Source organism: Macrotis lagotis, chromosome 1 (genome assembly GCF_037893015.1).
Source record: "Macrotis lagotis isolate mMagLag1 chromosome 1, bilby.v1.9.chrom.fasta, whole genome shotgun sequence".
Lineage (NCBI taxonomy): Eukaryota > Metazoa > Chordata > Mammalia > Peramelemorphia > Peramelidae > Macrotis > Macrotis lagotis.
In genome coordinates, this window is record NC_133658.1 from 642,901,049 (window position 1) to 642,919,867 (window position 18,819).

Consider the following 18,819-nt stretch of genomic DNA (forward strand, 5'->3'; position numbering starts at 1 on the left):
CAAACCATCTACCCTTATAGCAGTTAAGAAGTCTCTATTGCCAGACACTGAGCATTATTTTTTCTTCCTTTGTAAAAAAGCATAATTATCCTCAAGTTCTTTTGCTTCATCCTTTCCACCTAACACATAATTTGCAACTAAATAAATGACTGATGACTAGTTCTTCGGGACAAAAAAAGTGGTTATCTAGCTTTTCCTCGGTGTCTGGGCAAGTCGGAACTCTCCAGGTTCCCCATTCGGGGAGATTTTCTTAGATTCTGTCGAAGGGCGTGACCTGCACTGACCCTCGCCCACAGCGCGGGCAGCTTGGCCGGCGCCCCGAGCCGCCCTCTGGTCTCCGTGCCCTGCGGGCCCACGCCTCTCACAAGGCAACGTTTCGGGCACGCGACGGTCGGCACGTCCTCCAGAGCCCCTCCGCGAGCCAAGGCTACGGCTCCGAGCCCCGGAGACGCCCGCGGGGCCTGCCCGGAGCCCGGGGCAATGAGGATCCGATAAGCGCCCGGCGCCTGGGTGCGCGCCGAGCCCGGGCCCGGACTCCCTGCCCTCGCGGGGCGGCTCGGGGCGGCCTCCTCGGCCGCCACACGGGTCACGGGCGCTCGCGCTGCTTTGTTCGGCTGCGGCGGCTTTCTCTTTAAGGGCCCGTCCCCGGGAGGTCTTGCCTAAGGCTCAGCGGGAGCCCAGGTAGCGGGCGGCGCCGCCGGGCCTGCCCCTTTAAGGGACGCGGCGGAAGTGACGCACGCCTCCGCCGGGGACGGGAGCCGGAGGCGGCCGCAGCCCGCGGACTAAGGCGCCCCGGCCGCCCCCAGCCGGCCCGAGGTCCCGCGGCCCGGCCGGGGAGTCGCCCGGCGCCCCGGCCTCGCTAGCCATGTCCGCGAGCGGAGACGCGGCTGCAGGGGTGAGTGAGTCTCGGGCCCGCGGCCCCGGTTTGCGACTCCGCGAGGAAAGGGCAAGCGATTGGCTGCGGGCCGCGGCCTCGGCCGCCGATTGGTCGGAAGGGCCGTCCCCGGCGCCGGGCTTGGAGCGCCGCTTAAAGGGCCTGAGCCGGGCGCGGGCCCGGCCCGAGCGGCCCGGGTGGGCGGGGGCGGCCGGGCCTCCGGAGCCCCGGGGGCGCCCAGGCGTCTGGCCGGCCTGGGGCAGAGGCGGGGCCCCGCAGCCCTCCTGCGCTCCGCGGGCCCGGGCCCGGGGAAGCGCGCCTTAGTGCGCACACTGAGGCCGGGAGCAGATCGCGGCCCGGGTGAAGCGCCCCCAGGCCGGGCGTCACCCCGGGCCCCGCAGCCAGAGCGCGCGGCACCCACACGCCCGGAATTGCGGCTTCTCTCATTTTCCTCACCAGCCCCCGGCCCTCATCCTACAGATGCCCCAGCTGCGCCGCTTCACATCCCAGGCCCCCTCCAGGCTTCGGAGTTTGGGGGAGCCGTTTGGTCCGGCGCCCCACCTAACCTGTCCCCCAGCCTCACCAGGAGCTGCTTCTCCATAATCATAAGCCCCAGGGGATCTCGGAGGTCACATAGTAAAACAGCCTCCCTGACATGTTGTCAGAGTCTGCCTGAAGACTCCTGCCACTGTCGCCTGGAGCCAAGCAGGGTACCCTCCCTAGCATCTAAAGACAGCTTCTTTTGGGTAAATACCTCCATTTCCTCCCGCTGATCCTAATATGACTTGATTCAAGTCATCCTCAGGGGCTACTGCTGGTCCCTGAGAGAACACCAAAACCATGATTGGCCAAGGTGTATCTAGGATACTGGGGAGAAAAGAGGAATTTATCTCCACCGTCCGTGCCATTCAGTAGAACTGAGATTCTCTGGTATGCCAGGGTATTCCTCCATGGAATTTCTGAGCTCTGGAATGCTCTTGACTCATTTCTGTGGGCTCACTCATCTGTCCAGTGAACATGCTGAAACACAGCAGAGATCCCTATTAGGCAGGTTAAGGGGTTTTGGTCTTGACTCTGGTTTGCTCAGAGTCTCTTTGGATGTGTTTATTTGGGAGATGTCTGTGGTTCACAGCAGCAAGGTGACAAGTTCTTGAACTATATTCTCAGCTGAAATAAGAACCCCCCTCCATGATGATGGTCCTTAGGGCAGGGAAAACTGGTGTCAGGTGCAGTGGCCAGACTCAATTGCAATTAAACATGCTCCCATAATTAGGCCTTCAGGGCATAGAGCCTCCTTCCTGACCCCTTGGCAGCTATTCTCAGAGAATCCTAGCTAAAGGAAGGAATGTGTCCCTTCTGGTTCCAGGTCCCTTTGCTGGTGAAACCAGAGATTTGTGCTCTGCACTAGATCAATGGAGAATAATTTGCTTCTTCTTAGGCTCCTCCTTCTCTTGTTTCACTCCATCACTGACTAGGTTTCTAGGGCATTAGCAGTTATAGGCATATTTGAGTAGCACCAATGGTTGTCTAAGTGGATCCACTTTGGTGTGGGCCACTGATCTCTTCTCTCCAACTGTTAGTGACTCAGCACAAGTTGCCCAGTGTGTGGCCACCTCCAGTGTTGCTCCAGAGAACATTTTCCCCCTGCCTTCCCTTTCTCCCCCTCCCCTTCCAGTTTTGACCCCACCCTCCTTGTGGCTGGCCTGATGACGCTTATCTCCCTCCCCACCTGGGTGGGTCCAGGACCTCCTTCAAGTACTCCCTTACCCAGACTCTTCTTTCAGGGCACAGTCCTGTTGGGAGGTATAGTAGCATTAACTTCTGACTGCTTTGTATGCTTCATTTCCTCTGGCCATTGGAAAAGCTTTATTCTTCCCAGGTAAGAAGATCACCTGAAATTAGACATTGAAGAAGGTAGAGAGAGGATGGCATCAGAGTAAACCCTCTTGCCCAGAAAAAAATAAGCTACACTTAAATCCACATGCAAGACTGTTGGAGTAGCCTTTCAGCAGCCTCTTGAGGTCTCTCTCGATTCAAAACTCTGGGTTTTCAGGGGAAAGGGTTTAGAAAAGGGTAATAACTCTGGGTTTTATCTCCACAGAACCAAAACAGTTCAAAGATGAAAGTGATCCGTGTGGGTACTCGCAAGAGCCAGGTAGGATAGGGGTTCCTGCTATCATAGGCACATGGAATCTGAGTTTGGGGGATCACTCTGAGAGGGAGGCTACAGAAGTCTGAGAAGGAGGCTACAGAAGACAGACTTTAGTCTGATCTCTCCTGAGAAATAATCCAAGGCTGGATTTTTTTTTTTTTTTTTTGGAGAGGGAGCACTGAGGGGAGTCCTGCCTCACCCAGAAGGTTCTTGGGTCAGATCACCTGTATCACAATTGTCCTCTCTGGTCTATGCCCCTCAGGATTTCCCTGGTCTGGTGTTTGTTATATGTCTTGGACTAGCCTCCTGGGCTTTAGGGAGGGAAGGGCAGGACTGACCCAGGTCTTTGCTTCCCAGCTGGCAAGAATACAGACTGACAGTGTGGTGGCAATGCTGAAGGACCTCTACCCTGGTCTGCAGTTTGAAATCAGTGAGTTCTCATTCGATTCCAGGGGAGAGAGGGAATTAGCAGAGGGAAACTTCCATAGGCAAAATCTATAATCCTTCTAAATTCTAACCTATGGAAGAACTAGTTTAAACCATTGCTCTCTACTTCTTGCAATCTTTCCTGATCAGTCCACTATGGTGGACAGTATTTTCCTATTGTCTGTATAACTCATCTGGTCCTTATTATATCCTGTTTGAGTTTGGTCCTCCACCGCCACCTCCCCATGCAGAGAGAGTATTCTTTCCTCTACCCCAGGGCCTAGTACAGCTCGCTTCATGGTGGGAGTAAAGTAGAGGACATATCAAGTCCTGAGATATGTGTTGACTGACTGATCACTCTTATTTATAGTTGCAATGTCCACCACTGGGGACAAGATCCTGGATACTGCCCTCTCTAAGGTAACCCTTCCTTCTCCAACTTCTACTGGTCTCCATTCAGCTTTCCCAACTCCATGGATTTTACAGTGCTCTTCTCTTTATCCTGACAGATTGGGGAGAAAAGTCTCTTCACTAAAGAATTGGAATACGCCTTGGAAAAGAATGAGTAAGTGAAGGAGTGGGGCAGGAGAGGTAGACCCTTAAGGCCAACCCAGGACTCTCAGTGCCTTGGTAGAGTGCCACCTCCCCACTATTCTTCTACTTTCCTGGGATCACAGCTGCCCCAGGACCTGTTTGCTATAAAGACCAAAGGGTTTAGTACCCTGAAGATATGGGCCAAGGGTGGACTTCAGGAGGAGTAGGTTTGGGAGTTGAAAGACTATACCAGGGGCAGCTAGGTGGCGCAGTGGATAAAGCACTGGCCCTGGAGTCAGGGGTACCTTGGTTCAAATCTGGCTTCAGACACAATAATTACCTAGCTGTGTGGCCTTGGGCAAGCCACTTAACCCCATTTGCCTTGCAAAAACCTAAAAAAGAAAGAAAGAAAGAAAGACTATGCCTTCTTTTCTGGTACTATAGCCCTGTCCTCAGTTTCCTAAAGGGCAGGGACCTGGAGTGAGCTCTTAGTTTAGAATATAAGTGACTGCCATATCTTGGCCCAGTGGTACAAAAACATGGTGTTTGGGCATCTGGGTAAAAAGAAAAGACCCTTCCCAACCTGGTTTCTGAGAGGCAGTGTAGGGTAGTACTGTATTGTGGAAGGAGGTCTGAATTTGGAGTCAGGACACCTGGGTTCCAATACCAACCCCAGCACTTCACTAGCCATGTGACCTTGACTGGGCTCTTCTTTTTTTCTGAGCTCATTTCCTTATCTGTAAAATAAATGCTTCCACTTATCTCCTGCACAAGTTGGTTGGGGTGAGGTGGGGAAAGGAGTGTTTTAGAAATAGGAGTTGTGATTAGTCTTTCTGGTCCTCATTCTACCAAAGCATTGAGGGGATTAGGAGGTAATGGGAAACTGTCCCTTGTTTTAACTTTTGTTTTCATCTCCCTGGCTCTGTTCTTTCAGAGTGGACCTGGTTGTACATTCCCTGAAGGACTTGCCCACTATCCTGCCCCCAGCCTTTACTATTGGTGCTGTCTGCAAGTAAGAGGCGATCTTGAATTCTAGGGGATTGGAGAGCGGTGTGCGCCTCATGTTTAGCCTTCTGTTACCTTCTTTTTGACTTCACTGTTACTCTCTTGACTTGGGAGAGTTTTAAATACACCTTAGGAGATCACTGTTCAGTTTTTGGTTGTTTCTTTGAAGAGAGATTGGGATGACTCAAATCAGAGTAGTGAACTGATCAAATACCTTACCAGTTCCCCACTTTAAAACCCTTTCCTCTCCACCCTAGGCGGGAGAGCCCCTATGATGCTGTTATCTTCCACCCTAAATATGCTGGGCAGACCTTGGGTACTTTGCCAGAGAAGAGGTAAGAGTCTGAAAAGGAGCACTGAAATTAGAATGGGAAGGCAGATGCTGAAGAAGGAAAGGGGGAAGGATCAGTTAGGGTTACTCACTGCTAACTTCTACCCTAAACCCTGACTTTACAGTGTGGTAGGGACGAGCTCCCTTCGTAGAGCAGCTCAGTTGCAGAGGAAATTTCCACATCTGGAATTCAAAAGTATTGTATCCTTTTGGCAGTATGAGGTGGACATAATAAGGGCTGGAAATGTCTGTAAGTAGGAAGGGCTGTTTTCACTGACTGACATGCAAACAGCCAAGGGAAGTAGGCTTTGGATACCTGAAGCATCCCAGCTAGGAGAAACCTCAGTGGTAGCCCTTAACACTACTTCTGCAGAGAGGGAATCTTAATACTCGGCTTCGGAAGCTGGATGAACAGCAGGAATTTAGTGCCATCATCCTTGCAGCAGCTGGACTGCAACGTATGGGTTGGCAGAACCGGGTAGGGCAGGTGAGTTTTTCCCATCACTTATTACCAGGAGGGTTTATATTTATGTTAGGTGCTAAATCAACCCTCCCTCTAGCTTCTCAAGATCACCTTACCCTTCACTCAAACATTATCATCTAAATGGGAAAACCAGCTCTAGATGGGAACCCAGAGTCTGGGCTTCAGCCTTGCTCAGTCATAGTGCTTGGCAGGGTCCCCTGTCTTTGTGTCCACAACTGACCGCCTGCTCTACTCCTCCAGCTCCTGTATCCTGAAGAATGTCTCTATGCTGTGGGCCAGGTATGCTCAGTTGCCAGAGCCACCTTGGAGCTCCGGGGGGTGTGGGCATTTTGGGTTCTTCCTCCTGTTCCTAACTAAGGCTGGTAGCCTTTGGGCTTCTCTCCCCTGCAGCTGGGGAGAGCTGGGATTCACTGGGAAATCATTTTGGCAGCCCCATCCCGAACCAGGTTAGGTTTGGGGTAAAAGGAAAGGCCTGATGCAATGCAGGGTTTCTCCTCAGGGGGCCCTGGGCGTTGAGGTGCGAGCCAAGGACCAGGAAGTACTGGATTTGGTTGGGGTGCTCCATGATCCCGAGACCTTGCTCCGCTGCATTGCTGAGAGGGCCTTCCTGAGGCACCTGGTAGGACCTTTCACTTGGGGAGGGTGTACCTGGGTATGCTATACACAAAGTAAACATCAGCCAACTAGATGAATGTTGGGAAAATCTGATAGTGGAATCCCCCTTTCCAATTAAAACATATTGGTAGAGTTCTGGGAACTCAAAACCATGGTCTTGTTATATAGGAAGGAGGTTGCAGCGTGCCTGTGGCAGTCCATACAGTTCTCAAGGATGAGCAGGTAAGTGTTTATTTTGTCTTGGTTTAAATACAGCTTGGGACAGACCACCTAAATCACCTTTCCCTAAGGAATGGCTGCCGGTTAGCTTTAATAGCCTACTGTTACTTTAGAGTATACAAAAATTAAATATGACAATTCTGTGCCCCCGGCGGACCTCCCTCTAAGACCGAGCCACCTGTTGTGTTCCAGCTATACTTGACTGGAGGAGTGTGGAGTCTGGATGGCTCAGATAGTCTGAAGGAAACCATGCAGACAACCATCAACATCTTGGCCCAGGTACCAGGCCCCTTAGACTTCGAGGGGAGGGCAAACAAGGGCTCCGCTGTACACCTTCTATGCTAATTCACTTCTCTCTAGCATGAAGACGGCCCAGAGGATGATATGCAGCGGGTGAGCATCACTGCCCGGAATATACCTCAGGGAGCCCAAACGGCAGCTGAAAACCTGGGCATCAGTCTTGCTAACCTGCTGCTGAACAAGGGAGCCAAGAAGATCTTGGATGTAGCAAGACAGCTCAACGATGCCCACTAAACCTAGCTCTGAAGGCATTTTTCTGCTCATAACAGAATTTTTTGGGGTGCCCTGAACCCCTCCCCCCATTAACTCGAAAGGGACTTCCCCCGGCAGAAAAACTTCATCACCCAGGACTCAGGTGTGGGAAAGGGGACCTTGTTGCTGCTAAGCATCCCAGTGCCTTGTTCCAGCCCCTCAGTAATTCCTGGGGCTGGGGGACCGTCCGCTTCTGGTGGAGTCGGATGTTGAATGTAACAAACCTGTCAATAAAACGCCTTTTATTTACTCTGGTGGAACTTTTATTTGGGCCTAGACAAAGGCAGGGGGGTGGACGATCAGATTCCTGCTCTGGGCCCCAGGATTCACATACAAAAACGGTTCTAACATTCCGACCCAAAGGCCCCCGAGGCAAAGGCGGCCCCGGCCTCTGGCTTACACGGGCTGGCCTGTGGGACCCGGGGAGCCCCTCGGGCCGCGCCCAGTGTTGCTCAAGAAAGACAAGAAACTGCACTTAGAAAATACAGAAAACGTTTAATAAAATTAAGTTACTCCAGACCTCCGAGGGCTTCCAGTCGCCGACCGGAGGCCGGGGTCCGGGCGGGGGCTGTGTCGGGGCGGGCCGCCTCGCCGCGCCGCGCCGCGCCGCGCGGGGGAGGAGCGAGGAGGGCGCCGGTGCTCAGCTCTCCCGGTGAGGGGGAGGCGGCCCTGAAAAGGGCCTTTGTGGTGGGGCGGGCCCGGCGCGGCCCGGCCGGGCTCAGTACTCCTGCGAGGCCTGCGTGCTCTTCTTGCTGCTGCCGCTGCCCGGGGCCTTGGGCCCCGCGATGGCGCCGCTCTTCTTGGGCAGCAGCACCGCCTGGATGTTGGGCAGCACGCCGCCCTGGGCGATGGTCACGCCGCCCAGCAGCTTGTTGAGCTCCTCGTCGTTGCGGATGGCCAGCTGCAGGTGGCGGGGGATGATGCGGGTCTTCTTGTTGTCCCGGGCCGCGTTGCCCGCCAGCTCCAGGATCTCGGCCGTCAGGTACTCCAGCACGGCGGCCAAGTACACGGGCGCGCCGGCTCCGACCCGCTCCGCGTAGTGGCCCTTCCTCAGCAGCCGGTGCACACGGCCCACGGGGAACTGCAGCCCGGCCCGCGAGGAGCGAGACTTGGCCTTGGCGCGGGCCTTCCCGCCGGTCTTGCCGCGACCCGACATGCTAACGTACGAAGCGCCGGACTGCTCTGGAGAGGATCACCGCGGGTAACGGCTGCGCGTGCGCACCCACGCTCGCCAGCTCTCGCCGCAATCTGGATGCCGGCGCGCGGGCCAAGCGGCCGCCTTTAAGGCAGCCGGTCACCGCGGCCTTGGCTTACTTATTGGCTGGATCGTCCAGCGACCGCTTCCGATTGGCTAGAGGTGCTCCTCGGGCTCCTCCTCTCGAGCGTGCGAGCGTGCCTCCCGATTGGTTGGATTTGAAAACCCTTCTTACCGGGGAATAGGATCGTGAGTGGCAAACTAGAAGGCGGGCCGTGCGCCCCACCCCCGGCTTCCCGCTCCGCCAGACCGCCAATCAGGCGGAAGCGCGCGAGGTTCAAACGGTACCGGCGCCGAGAAGGAAGGGGGCGGCCCGCGGGGCGCGTCCAGAGTGACCCTGCTGGACTCAGTTTCCGCCTGTGCACAGCGAGCCGGAGAAGGAAAGGGCAGTCGGCTGCGGGGTCTGCGAGGAAGCCCAAAAGTGGGGTCACGGAGGCGAAGGAGCCGCACCCCCCGGGGCTGGCCCCCGTCTCATTCCGATGTCTGGCACCTGCTGCCCCTCCCCCGACGGTGCCGCGCTCGGCCACAGCGCCACCCAGCGGTCCCGCAGCGACGCACAGCGGGTGCTCACCTGGGGCTGAGGAGCTTTCCCCCACCCCCCACCCCCCATTCCTTCTTACTAGGAGAGGTGTCTTAAGTGAAGCTGATGTAGAAACCAAGTGTAAGAAAAGTAATTAAATCTTTTCTAAAAAATTATGCTTTGAATTTTTTCCCTTCTGCCCTGCCCCTTAGGTCAAAGTCCAAGCCCTGCTTCAATGGGTTTCGATGAGGCGGGAAGGAAATCCACCAACTGGATGGGCTACAACCCCCCCCCCAAATTAGGATCTTCTAAAATCAGTATCAAAATGAAGGGGGACTTTTGAAGCTATTTTGCCCCTTTCTTTGGAATGTGAGCTTCTTGGGAGCAGGCACTCCATCATTTTCTAATTTTCTAATGACATTCTTGGCACTTAGCACAGTGCTTTACACATTTGTTGTCGTGTGTGCATGGGGTGGGGGGTGGTTTCTGCCTCCAGTTTCTTCATCTGTAAAATGTTCTAGAGAAGGAAATGGCAAACCATTTCAGGATCTTTGCCAAGAAAACCCCCAATGGGTCAAAGTCTGAACCAAAACTGAACACAGTAAGCGCTTAAATATTTTTACCACACATCCATCTACCCACCCACCCACCCAAAGCTTGAATAGAATCCAATCTGCTACACAATATACGCCTCAGCTTCAAGTTTTGACATCCAGGAAAGAGAACCCATCATAGCAGTCTATTCTACCTCTCTTTAGTTCTAATAACTTTTTCAAGGCATTTTCCTCTTAGAGAAAAACTCTATTTACCTTTCAGATTTCCACCTTTTGATCCTATATCTTTCTCCCTTATTCTTTACTTCCACTCAAAATTTTAGTTAAAAAAAATGATGCTCCCTTTCAAGCTTTGTCAGCTCTACCAGAAACAATTGCCACCAATTGGCAGATAGGTACAGGAAGCCCCAGGAGGGTCAGCAATCCCCAGACCATCAGTCCAGCCCACAAATCCAGGGGAAATAGCTGACTCCTGGGGTAAAGGGTCAGCAATCCCCACTAAGGCTACACAGAAGGTTGGCAAACCAGCCTAGATGAAACAGAAAAGACACCATGAGGAGACACAGGGCAAGGGCAAGTCAAGCCACTACCACCACTTTGACCAACATCCCCACCCCTGCCCTTCATGGAGACAGCTCAGGACTGTGAACACAAGAAGCTTGGACCAAGGCTTCCTGCCCACAACCCTCAGCCGTCATCCTGAGAAGCAGCCCCAGAAGAGTGAGAGCCCATAAATTGTTCCTGCAGGTGCAGCAACCCCAACACCTGAAGATCCAGAAAAGATCTTGCCCCCAACGTCCCTGGCACTGCCAAATAGTTAAACATCATCAATGGATACAATTTCATCAGTGTAAGTCACATTAAAGCCAAGGCACTGCCAGCTCCTCTGCTGCTGCCCCCCTAAAAGCCATAGGGTTTTTCCTTTTTTTTTTAGGTTTTTTTTGCAAGGCAAACAGTTAAGTGGCTTTCCCAAGGCCACACAGTTAGGTAATTAAGTGTCTGAGGCTGAATTTGAACTCAGGTGCTCCTGATTCCAGGGTCAGTGCTCTATCCTCTGTGACACCTAGCTGCCCCTCTTTCTGACTTTTAACTAAAAGCTCCCCCTTGGCATTTCCTCCATTGGAATATAAACTCCTGGGAGGAGGGGCTGCCTGACTCTTCTAAGTGCATCCCAGCACTTAGCACTTTGCTTTGTACTTAGTAAGCACTTAATACACCCTTGCTTCAATCAATCCATCTTGTTAGGGGCAGCCTTGACAAGGGATGAGCCAACCTCTTCTTGAATAGCTTCCAGCGGCTGACCAGCTCACTACAATCATCACTTGTTGAAGCAGTTCAGCACATTTTTGGATAGCTCTGATAAAGTGTTTGGTTTTTAAAAGTTTTCTCTCACTAAGTCCAAACCTGTGCCTGTATAACTCAATTCACTGATAATGGGACTATGCAAAATAAGTCCTTTTATGTGACAATTTTTCAAAGACAGTTTGAAGACAGCTATTCCACCTGAGATTTTTTCTTCAATGTAATTTTCCACATGGGCTGTTACATGACTTATCTAAGTAAGTAGTTTTCCCCACCAGTAGGGAAGGGAAGCACAGTATCTAGATGCAGGGGTATCCAACTTTTTAGCTCTTCTGGGCTAAAGTGCTCAACAAAAACCCCTTAAGGGACTCCATGGAAAATTCAATACCCATTCACGAATTCAATGCAAACTACACCAACACAGAGCACAGCAAACGCATCAGCTGATGGCCTAAGGTTGGATACACCTGATTAGAAGAAAGAAGATAAGAGAGTGATCAGGAATTGAAGTTTGCCTAATGGGGGAAGGTAGCAGTAAGTGTCCCACCATATACAAAATCAATTGAAAACAAGAGCCACACTTAACAGTTAAAAAAGTGAACCAAACACATTTATTATCACTGAAGGAGCAACCCAGGTTGCTCCTTTTTAATCAAAATGCTTAATTCCCAATTAACACATCAATTCACACAACCCTTGCTTAGGCCTGTTTCCTGGGACCCACGGACTTAGCCTGATCCTTAGAGGCAACGAAGCTTCCAAAAAGTTGTTACCTCCTGCCCCGAGGAGGCTTCCAGAAAGGAAGGAGGGGGAGAAAATGTCAATTCAAGGGAGGCCAGAGGGCAAATACAATCAATAAATAATCATTGAGGGTAGGATACCTCCTGAGGAGAGAATCTGAGGACAGAAATGGATGGGGAGAAGCCCAACAGGCTTATGGGGAATACAGTCTTGGTCCAAAAGGGGATCCACATGAGATGGGCACAGAGGGTTATGTAGGAAAGAGTCACGGTCAAGGACTCAAATATCATAGAAGAGTCGAACGAGCTGGTATCGAATGGAGAACGTGATAGCACTAGCCAGAATCTGCAAAGAGAAAGATGAGAAAAGGAGGCAGAGAGGAGACCTTAGGGAGGTGACCAGGTCAGGGAGAGGATTTTTGGAAAAACAAGAAAAAAATAAAATAAGAGGGATGGCTACAATGCCCATCTTGGCTCACTGGAATTACCTGCAGGAGCAGAAGCAACAACGTGAGATTTCTTTCATGAATGGGTCCCAGGATCTTGATGAGCAAATTAATGAGGGTCATATTGTTGCATTCAATGTAGGCCCCTGCCTCATTTTCACCTCGACGGACTGCCACCAGGCGAAGGGCTTCTGCCCCCTGGAGAAGCAGAGGGTTGGGGGTTGATCATCAGTCCAAGGGACCCCCCCCCCCCAGGCCTGCTCAGGCATGAGTCCCACAGAATGCCTGAGCACTGGCCTGAGTCACCTTTACCTTTAGAATGAGAGTGCCCAAGAGAGAAAGGTTCTTGGCCTTGAACTTAGAATAGCTCATCTCCAGCTTCCCTGTTTTGGTGTTGAGCCTGTGGAGGAAATGAGGTGACAGAGTCAGTAGAGCATGGTAGAAGTCCTTCCTGGTGGTAGAAACCTCAGATCCTCTTTGAATTCCAATTTCCTCCTCTGTAGAATGAGGATTATAATAGTTCTACCTCACAGGTCTATTAATAAAGTGCTTTACAGTCCTGAAAATATGTACATGTCAGGCATTCAGGTCAACAAGGGCCTATGGTAGGCACTGGAGGAAAGGTAAACGGAGTAGATGAGACACCTCCTGTCTTTATGGAGATTAAGATCTAGTCAAGGAATGTGGCATACACAAATTGGGGTGGGGGGAAAGTAAGAAGGTAAATAAGGCCCATATAAATGATTGAAAGGTAAAGGAAGGAGGACAGGCTGTGTCATAATTGAGAGAAGGCAAAAGGGAAGATGGGGGAGCAGGAAGAAATTGGACATTAAAGCCTGGAAAAAGGCAAAGTAGAAAATTTGAATAAGGTAACAAACAGTTCAGTTTCACTGGAGCACAGGATATAGGAGAAAAACTAAAGGCAGTGAGAGCCAGATTTCAGAGGGCCAAGAATGCCAGGCAAAGCAGTATGACTTTTACTCAGGGGACAAAGAGTGATCTACTGAGGGATTCCAAAGAGGATTGATGCATAAAAGAAATTCTGGCAGTATTAGGTATTTGATTGGTATGCGAGAAAAGAGAAAACAATGATAATTTTAAAGTTTTATGAACATGGGGGATGAGGTAAATGGCAGCACCATTAAAGGAAATCTTTATGTGCTTCTTGGGCACACACCATTTCAAGAATCATCAGTCCAGTCTTTCCTCTCAGACCTTCCACCTTCAATCACACTGACCCCAGAACCCAGAGACTTTTTTTTGGCCTCCTAGAAGCTGTCCAGCTAGTCATGGGAAGAATATGGCTGATCTCACCCTTTATGGTTGGAACTACAAAGAAATCTCTGACTTTCATTCTAGATTAACCGAAACATTCTTGGCAAATGCTTTGTGCTGGTCCATGAATTTCACCTGTATCAGCAAAATATGAATCCTCCCAGCTGTCCCTGTTTTTTAGGTTTGTTTGTTTTTGTTTTTTTTTGCAAGGCAATGGGGTTAAGTGGCTTGCCCAAGGCCACACAGCTAGGTAATTATTAAATGTCTGAGGCTGGATTTGAACTCAGGTACCCCTGACTCCAGGGCAAGGGCTCTATCCACTGCACCACCTAGCTGCCCCTCAGCTGTCCCTCTTAATCATGACTTCAGGATTTAAAGTAGACTCCAATGACCAGATCTATATAGTTATTTTTTGTCACAACCTCCCCAGGTAGGTGAGTAAGGCTGTCACATTCTATCACCAGAAATCACATGCTGGTGCTAGTTCCAGCATAGATAATATAGGAGGAAGAGAAACCAATTCAAAGTCCAAGAGACTCCTGCAGCATCCAGACTATCACCAATAGCCCAGTTTTCTATCAAATCAAACCATGGGGTAGAATGTTTTGGAAAAGGCAAGTGAGAAGGATATCTTTGCACAATGTATCTCTAACTATAATAAACATATTGTGTAAGTCATATCACCATTATTAGAAGAAGCAGCTAAATCAGCAAGAGAGAAAAAGAGATCTGGGGAAAGGATAATGAACTAAAGAACAGCAAAAGCTTCCTCATAGTTTTGGCAATCTCAACAAGGCTGTTCGGACTAATCTAATGAAATTAGATCTAATGACAATTTTTATTTTTTAACTGATCTTCCCATTGAGTCACATGCATCATAATATGGTAAGGCTGAAGGGGGAGGGGGGTCATAACCAGAACTCAGTATCATTTGCTAGTCTATAACAATGCACTTTGTGAACCTTCATCCATGTACTTATACAGAATTACAGGAGACCTGATCTTTATGTCTGATTAAATGCCATCTTGCGTTAGGACTATTCCTCAAAGCCATTATCTAGATTCCTTTGTTATATGAATATATGACACTCAAGGGTCTCCTTCCTTCCCTTTCCCTCATAATTCCATGTAGAAAAGTTACCTGGGCACACGGTGGCGTGGACAAGGGATGATATGGAAAAGTTGTGGAAGGGAATAAAGGAAGTTGAACACCTGGGGCATAAAGAAGAGGAGCATTGTCTTGCTGAAGTGCCCCAGGATGCCCACCACAGCAAAGGTCATGCCTGCAAAGTAGCAGAAAGTGTCGCCCACAAACACCTGGGATGGATACCTAAGGAAAAGAGATGAATTGAAACAGGAGCAGCGGGCATCACCAACCTTTATCACCAGGCAGGCAACATTTCCCATCCCCATACCCAGTATCCCTTACTTGATTTTGTGAGCATCAAAATTTGACCTGTGGCTAAAACATTCCCTGTCCCCTCCATCTTCTCACCAAGTCGCCCCCCCCCCCACTTCCTCCTGTCCCTGATAGTCTGGGGTCAGAATTTCTAGTTATTCCTAAGTACTCCTTCCCTGACACACAGACTTCCCCATGGGTTAGGATTGATTGAGGACCCAGAAAAAAAATCCTGGAACAGATGCAAAAATCCTTCAGCACCTGGCCTAAGCTCCCACCAACACTATGGCCACATCTGCCCTCTGCATAGCCCCTTACCAGTTATGATACAGCAGTCCCAAAGTGGTGAAGAAGAATGGAATCATGAAGTAAAGAGAAAAGACGTGGTCATCTTGGTAATCACCTTTCAGAACAGGGAAAAGGGAAAAATCATCCAGGTGAAAAATTGCTCCTTCAGCTTAATGCTGAGCTCCTGATCCGGACCTAGGCCCCAAACTACTCTGCACCCTCTCCAATCCACTATGCATGCTGCAGTGCTGCTTTTCCTTCAGGCAACTTATGATATTTCATTTCTTCCATAAAGCTTACCAAAACTATTTTCACCATATATACATTATGAAGGTTATTTATCAATAACAATTTGCATTACAATACTTCATATTTCTATAGCACTTTAAGGTTTATACAGCACTTTTTTTTTTACAACCCAGTGATATAGGTGGGGTAAATACCTTATTATCCCCATTTTACAAATGACAACATAGAGAATGAGAGGTCAGGTGACTTGCCTGGGTCACAGAGTTGGAGCTGGGCTTTAAACCCAGGTCTCTTGATGCTGGGTCCAGCACACCTTCTACCACACTACTCTGTTTCTCAAGAATGATGACAACTCCCATTTACATAGCACATTAGAGTTTACCAACTGTTTCCGTGTGAGATAGGAAGTACCAGTATTAGCATTTTATTGATAAATAGACCAGTATGGCATAATATCAACTCATTTCTCATCTCCATATCCCTATTGCCAAGCAATAATAATTAACTCAACTGGATACTACATGTCAAAAGTTTTTACAAACCTTAAAATGCTCTCCAAGTATATGTGGCACAGTAGAAAGACTGCTATACTACAAGCCAGAATGCAGTTCCTATCCTGGCTTTGCCACTTACTAGCCATGTGACCGTGGACAAGCCACTGCCCTTCTCTGAGACTCTGTGTCCTCATCTTTAAAATGAGCAGACTGGACTAGATGACCTCCAGGAGTCACTGGGAAGTGACAGTGATGCAGGAAAGAAAAGAGCATCAATAAAACATTTATCAAAGAATCCAAAATGAATCACAACTAAGATCATTTCCAAGGTTCTTTTCATCTCTGATATTCTATTTATATGATTCAATGTGAATGAGAATTAGAGGGTTTAAGTGAACCCCACCCCTTCACCCTCCCCAGGTCACAGAGCTACCCAGGGACAGAACCAGATTTAGACAGATCTTCTGAGATAACATTAGATAAATGAGATAACATTCCCTAACATTACAAAACGACCAATTTTATTGACTGTCTTTGTTCTCATTTTCTTCCCTTCTGAATTCCCCAGTTATAAACTGCTCACTCCTCTACACTTCCAGTCCTGTCCTCCTTCTCCTCCCCCTCCACATTCAAACTTACCTTCAAGCTCTACCAGATTGAAGATGATGATGGAGGCAGAAATGACTAGAGACTGCCCAGCCTCCAGCCCATTAATTCCTGCTAAGATATTGATAGCATTGGTACAGAACACAGCCAATAGTCCCATGTAGACATAGTACAGGATGCCTGGAGAAGGAAAAAATAGTTACCAGGGAGACAGATGGATCTCCCTCCTGACCTCCACTTTGGGGAACTCTTGCCTCCCTTAAAGGCTTGGCTCAAGCATCATCTCTTTCAAAGAGGTCTTTTCTGAGTCCAAATTTTAGTTCCTGTCCTCTGGCTCCCCACCCCTCATCAAATCACTCTGAATTAAATTTATATATTTATACTGTATTTTTATAAAAATCTGTGAACATGTATCCCCCCACTCCAGTAGAACATAAGCTCCTTGAGCGCAGGGTTGTCTCTTTTTGTATTTGTATCCTATATAATAGATACCTAATAAATGCTTGATTACTTGAAAAATTATGTTTACAAGGCCCTAAAGTGAACCCAGAGCAGGGGATAGAGATGGAGGATGTCAGGGCAGAAGGAAAACATAGAGGGAGATGAGGATCAGTAAAAGCAAAGGCTTCCAGACATGAACTGAGAAGATACACAGCCAGGGCACTGATATAGCAAGAGGGTCCCAAGGTTCAGAGAGAAGAGCCATGAGGAAAGGAGGATTCTGGGAGGCAGGAATGGGGATTCTCACCAAGGTCCAGATGCAGGCCAAGCATGGATCGGAAAGGCTTTGGCACCACGATTGTAGTATTGCCGAAGTTGGTGAAATAAACCATGAGGAGAGGTAGTGAGGCAGTCGTGGGCAGTAGCAACTTGTGTCGCCATCGCAGGTTCAGCACATCATCAGCAAAGCCCAGAAAGATCATGCAGCAGATAGCAAGCAGGGCGCCTATCAGGGCCACAAACTGGGGAGAAACAAGAGAGGTGATTTAAGTCTTTCCCTCTACCCCTCCATCCAGGTTCTCCCTAACAGCCCAAGGGCAAACTCCTCAGCCTGCTCAACATTCACATTTCTATAGCATTTCAGATTTGCAAAAAATGCTTTCCTTGGGGTGGCCAGGTGGAATTGCCTAGCTGGGTGGCCTTGGGCAAGCCACTTAACCTCACAAAAACCTAAAAAAAATAAAAATAAAAAATGCTTTCCTCAAAAACACCCTCATGAGGTCCTTATTTCTACTCTACTGATGGGGAGAAAGCCTTGGAGTTACTAACTGGGATTCAAACTGAAATGTCCAAATTAAGTCTTCTTCCCAATAGCCACCCCATGCTGTTCAGTTCATGTTCCACCAGTCCTCTCATATATTGTGCCCCCTCCCCCAGAAAAAAAAAACAAAACAGCCCACCCCCTGAGAAATCTAGATTGTGTCAACTCTCTCCTGCCCCCATCAAAGGAGCATCCCTTGATCCAGGCTCACTAACCTCTTGGTAGGGGAAGGCCTTACATTGGTCCTCCACAAAGCAATTCAGGAAGGGAACAGGGATGAAGCAGAAGAGGATGATGAGGAAAACTGCACCACTGATGACACCTTGGGATTCTGGGCTGTGACACAGGGCAGGTGAGGAGTGGGGAGAAGGGTGTTACTCCCTAGAACCAGATTGTAGAGTCCATATCCTCCCCTCCTCTCACAGCTAAGGCATGAAAAGCCTATTTCCAAGGAAACCATTCTTAATATGCATTCTCTCCCCTCGAGGCATCCTTGATCTCTGAGCAGTAGCATCTCTTGCCCAGGTCCTAGTATCTGCCTCAGCCTACGTCTGTCACTTCCAGACCAGAGGTCCCAGGCCTCTTTCCAAGCTCTCCTCCATCCTGCTTTCTCAGAAGCTTCTCCTGTCCCTGGAACTTGCAGTTTTTAGCTCTCTCTAGTGTCACCTCAGCCGGGATCCCCCATTTCTGCTCCCGACTTTCCCTTTTCTTCCCTGGTCTCCTTCCTGCCCCCTGCCGCCTCCTCCGGCGGCCCCCTCCTGCCCCCTCCCCTCCCCTCCGGTGCCCGCCCGCGCCGCCGCCCCGGCCCTGCCCGCTCCGCGCCGCCGCCCCGGCCCTGCCCGCTCCGCGCCGCCCCGCCGCCCCGCCGCCCCGCCGCCGCCCGCTCCGCGCCGCTCACATGGGCTGCCGGCTGGTCTTGTTGAGGTCCAGGCCGCAGAGGCGAGCCGTGATGAAGTGGCCCCGGAAGGCCGGGATGAGCGTGAGCGTGGCCACGAAGCCCAGCAGCGAGCCGCCCAGGTTGATGAGCAGCGGCAGCGCCGGGAAGGGCCGCATCATGGCCATGAAAGGCGCCCTAGCGGGGTTGAGCCCCGCCAGGAGCCCGCTCGGGGGGCCCGGGGACCACAGCCCGCCGGTATGCGGGGCCCTCCTAGGCGACGGGGGCCGGCCACGGGCTGCGGCGCCCGGGGCCGCGGGGGAGCGGCGGGCCGGCGGGGCTCGCGAGGCGGCTGCCGAGGCGG

At 50.4% G+C, this 18,819-nt stretch overlaps 3 protein-coding genes across 7 annotated transcripts; 1 reads left to right on the top strand and 2 right to left on the bottom strand.

The window, feature by feature from the left end:
* Window positions 1-785: 785 nt before the first annotated feature.
* HMBS (hydroxymethylbilane synthase) lies at window positions 786-7,441 on the top strand. Of its 5 annotated transcripts, none has more exons than XM_074215229.1 (14): window positions 788-895; window positions 2,976-3,029; window positions 3,384-3,456; window positions 3,823-3,872; window positions 3,962-4,017; window positions 4,921-4,998; window positions 5,249-5,326; window positions 5,448-5,523; window positions 5,696-5,809; window positions 6,047-6,085; window positions 6,306-6,425; window positions 6,590-6,643; window positions 6,833-6,919; window positions 7,001-7,441. In XM_074215229.1, exons 1-14 carry the CDS (start codon window positions 866-868, stop codon window positions 7,172-7,174), a joined length of 1,083 nt encoding a protein of 360 aa, XP_074071330.1. In that variant the 5' UTR covers window positions 788-865; the 3' UTR covers window positions 7,175-7,441. The 5 variants fall into 5 exon arrangements, with proteins under 5 accessions (XP_074071332.1, XP_074071330.1, XP_074071331.1 ...); XM_074215227.1 differs by lacking the exon at window positions 788-895 and adding an exon at window positions 1,299-1,620; XM_074215228.1 differs by lacking the exon at window positions 788-895 and adding an exon at window positions 1,665-2,753.
* Window positions 6,933-8,736, bottom strand: H2AX (H2A.X variant histone). The gene has a single exon (XM_074215232.1). The coding sequence runs from the start codon at window positions 8,346-8,348 to the stop codon at window positions 7,911-7,913; it is 438 nt and encodes a 145-aa protein (XP_074071333.1). The 5' UTR covers window positions 8,349-8,736; the 3' UTR covers window positions 6,933-7,910.
* A 2,689-nt stretch (window positions 8,737-11,425) lies between these two features.
* DPAGT1 (dolichyl-phosphate N-acetylglucosaminephosphotransferase 1) lies at window positions 11,426-18,819 on the bottom strand. The gene is made up of 9 exons (XM_074215234.1): window positions 18,480-18,819; window positions 17,797-17,917; window positions 17,069-17,282; window positions 16,354-16,500; window positions 15,002-15,086; window positions 14,426-14,614; window positions 12,322-12,409; window positions 12,052-12,207; window positions 11,426-11,909 (listed from the first exon to the last, which is right to left on the bottom strand). The coding sequence occupies exons 1-9, from the start codon at window positions 18,641-18,643 to the stop codon at window positions 11,844-11,846; spliced, it is 1,230 nt and encodes a 409-aa protein (XP_074071335.1). The 5' UTR covers window positions 18,644-18,819; the 3' UTR covers window positions 11,426-11,843.